Source organism: Penaeus vannamei, chromosome 36 (assembly GCF_042767895.1).
Source record: "Penaeus vannamei isolate JL-2024 chromosome 36, ASM4276789v1, whole genome shotgun sequence".
NCBI classification, from domain to species: domain Eukaryota; kingdom Metazoa; phylum Arthropoda; class Malacostraca; order Decapoda; family Penaeidae; genus Penaeus; species Penaeus vannamei.
Window position 1 is genome coordinate 22739213 of NC_091584.1, and position 1403 is coordinate 22740615.

Here is a 1403-nt window from a genome sequence, read left to right on the forward strand (position 1 = left end):
GCACTAACGTACCTTCTATGAAATTTCTCCAACAAATTTCAAAGAAGCAACAGTTTAAGGTGAGAGTTCAAAGTCACAGGCTAAAGAGTTCAAATTTTACTGATAATAATGATGATAATAATTACAATTGTTAATATTTTGAGCATTATTATTATCATTATCATTATTAGGCATCATCTGCATAAATTATTTTAGTTCTTACTTTCATGTAAGATCTACAATTTTTCTGGAAGTTTTATGTTCAATTTAGTGTAAAAAAGGGTCAGTAAAGGAAATAGAAATATGCATAAATATATTCAACAGACATTATTATTCTTGATATTAAAACATAAAACAAATTCATTGAAACAATGTTTTTAATGATCCCTGACAGATTTAAAATTATTATCCAACATATATTTAACATATATATAGAGATTTCATTTAAAACAACACAAAGACAGAAGCTTTTCATCATACTTTCACTGATAAGTTTCATACATATGAAGCTTCACAACAAAGTATTTTTAAGCTTTCTAAATAAATGAATGCTTTCCCAATCAGTAAATAAGAAGTTAATTTACTGATTCAACAAATCATTAACTATAATGAATGCCATTCAGAGCCTGAACAAATCCTAACGGAAAATGGCATAAACATCCTCTTTGTGTTTTCAAGTCTGTCTTCACTTTATCCTGGAATGATCGAGTCCTTAAACCTCCATGTCGTAATCTGGAGCACCATCGACGTGTGACTTCAGGAACTTGAAATGGGATTCGGCACTTATGAAGACTGCACTCACAGCTTTGTCTTCCTTCATTTTCTCCACCCAAGCAAACTACAAAGGAAGCTTGGATTAAATACAGTGTACCTATATGTCATACATACATATATATATATATATATATATACATATACATATGCATATATATATATGTATATAATTTTATTGTCTTCTATTACTGTTAATTATAGACCTTTATTATTCTCAAAAAGCATAAAACAAAAACAAAAACAAAAACAAAAACAAAAACAAAGCCAGAAAATACTGCATGTTTTCATGTTTGAGAGAGAGAGAGACAAAGACAGACAGACGGACAAAGACACAGATACACAGACAGGCAGATAAAGAGACAAAGAGAGACAGAGAGAACAGAAGAATACAAACTGAGGAGTTAACTGAACACTCATTTCCGCCGGAAAATTATATTTAATTTTTTTTCTGACACTAAAATAAAATTCTTTTCCAGTTCACAACTTTTTAGCAGTAATATTCAACATGCTATGAATCAAAACCGCCTCAATTAATGTTAAAAAGGTGTTGCAGAATCAACAACTCATATAAGGAAGCAGGAAAACTTCAGATAGATACCTATAAAATAATGTAAAATAAAGATGGAACCATGCATTATACTCCATGCAAT

At 29.8% G+C, this 1403-nt stretch overlaps 1 protein-coding gene across 4 annotated transcripts in view; it reads right to left on the reverse strand.

The window, feature by feature from the left end:
* Positions 1 to 291: 291 nt before the first annotated feature.
* Positions 292 to 1403, reverse strand: part of LOC113817342 (pyrimidodiazepine synthase) — a 10652-nt gene continuing 9540 nt past the window's right edge. For all 4 annotated transcript variants that reach the window (XR_011398176.1, XM_070114635.1, XM_070114634.1 and 1 more), the window contains one exon: positions 292 to 817. Coding sequence is in view for 2 of the 4 variants with exons in the window: in XM_070114634.1 (XP_069970735.1) it covers positions 692 to 817 (126 nt within the window). In the remaining 2 variants the exon portion in view is untranslated. The remainder of the gene's footprint in view (positions 818 to 1403) is intronic.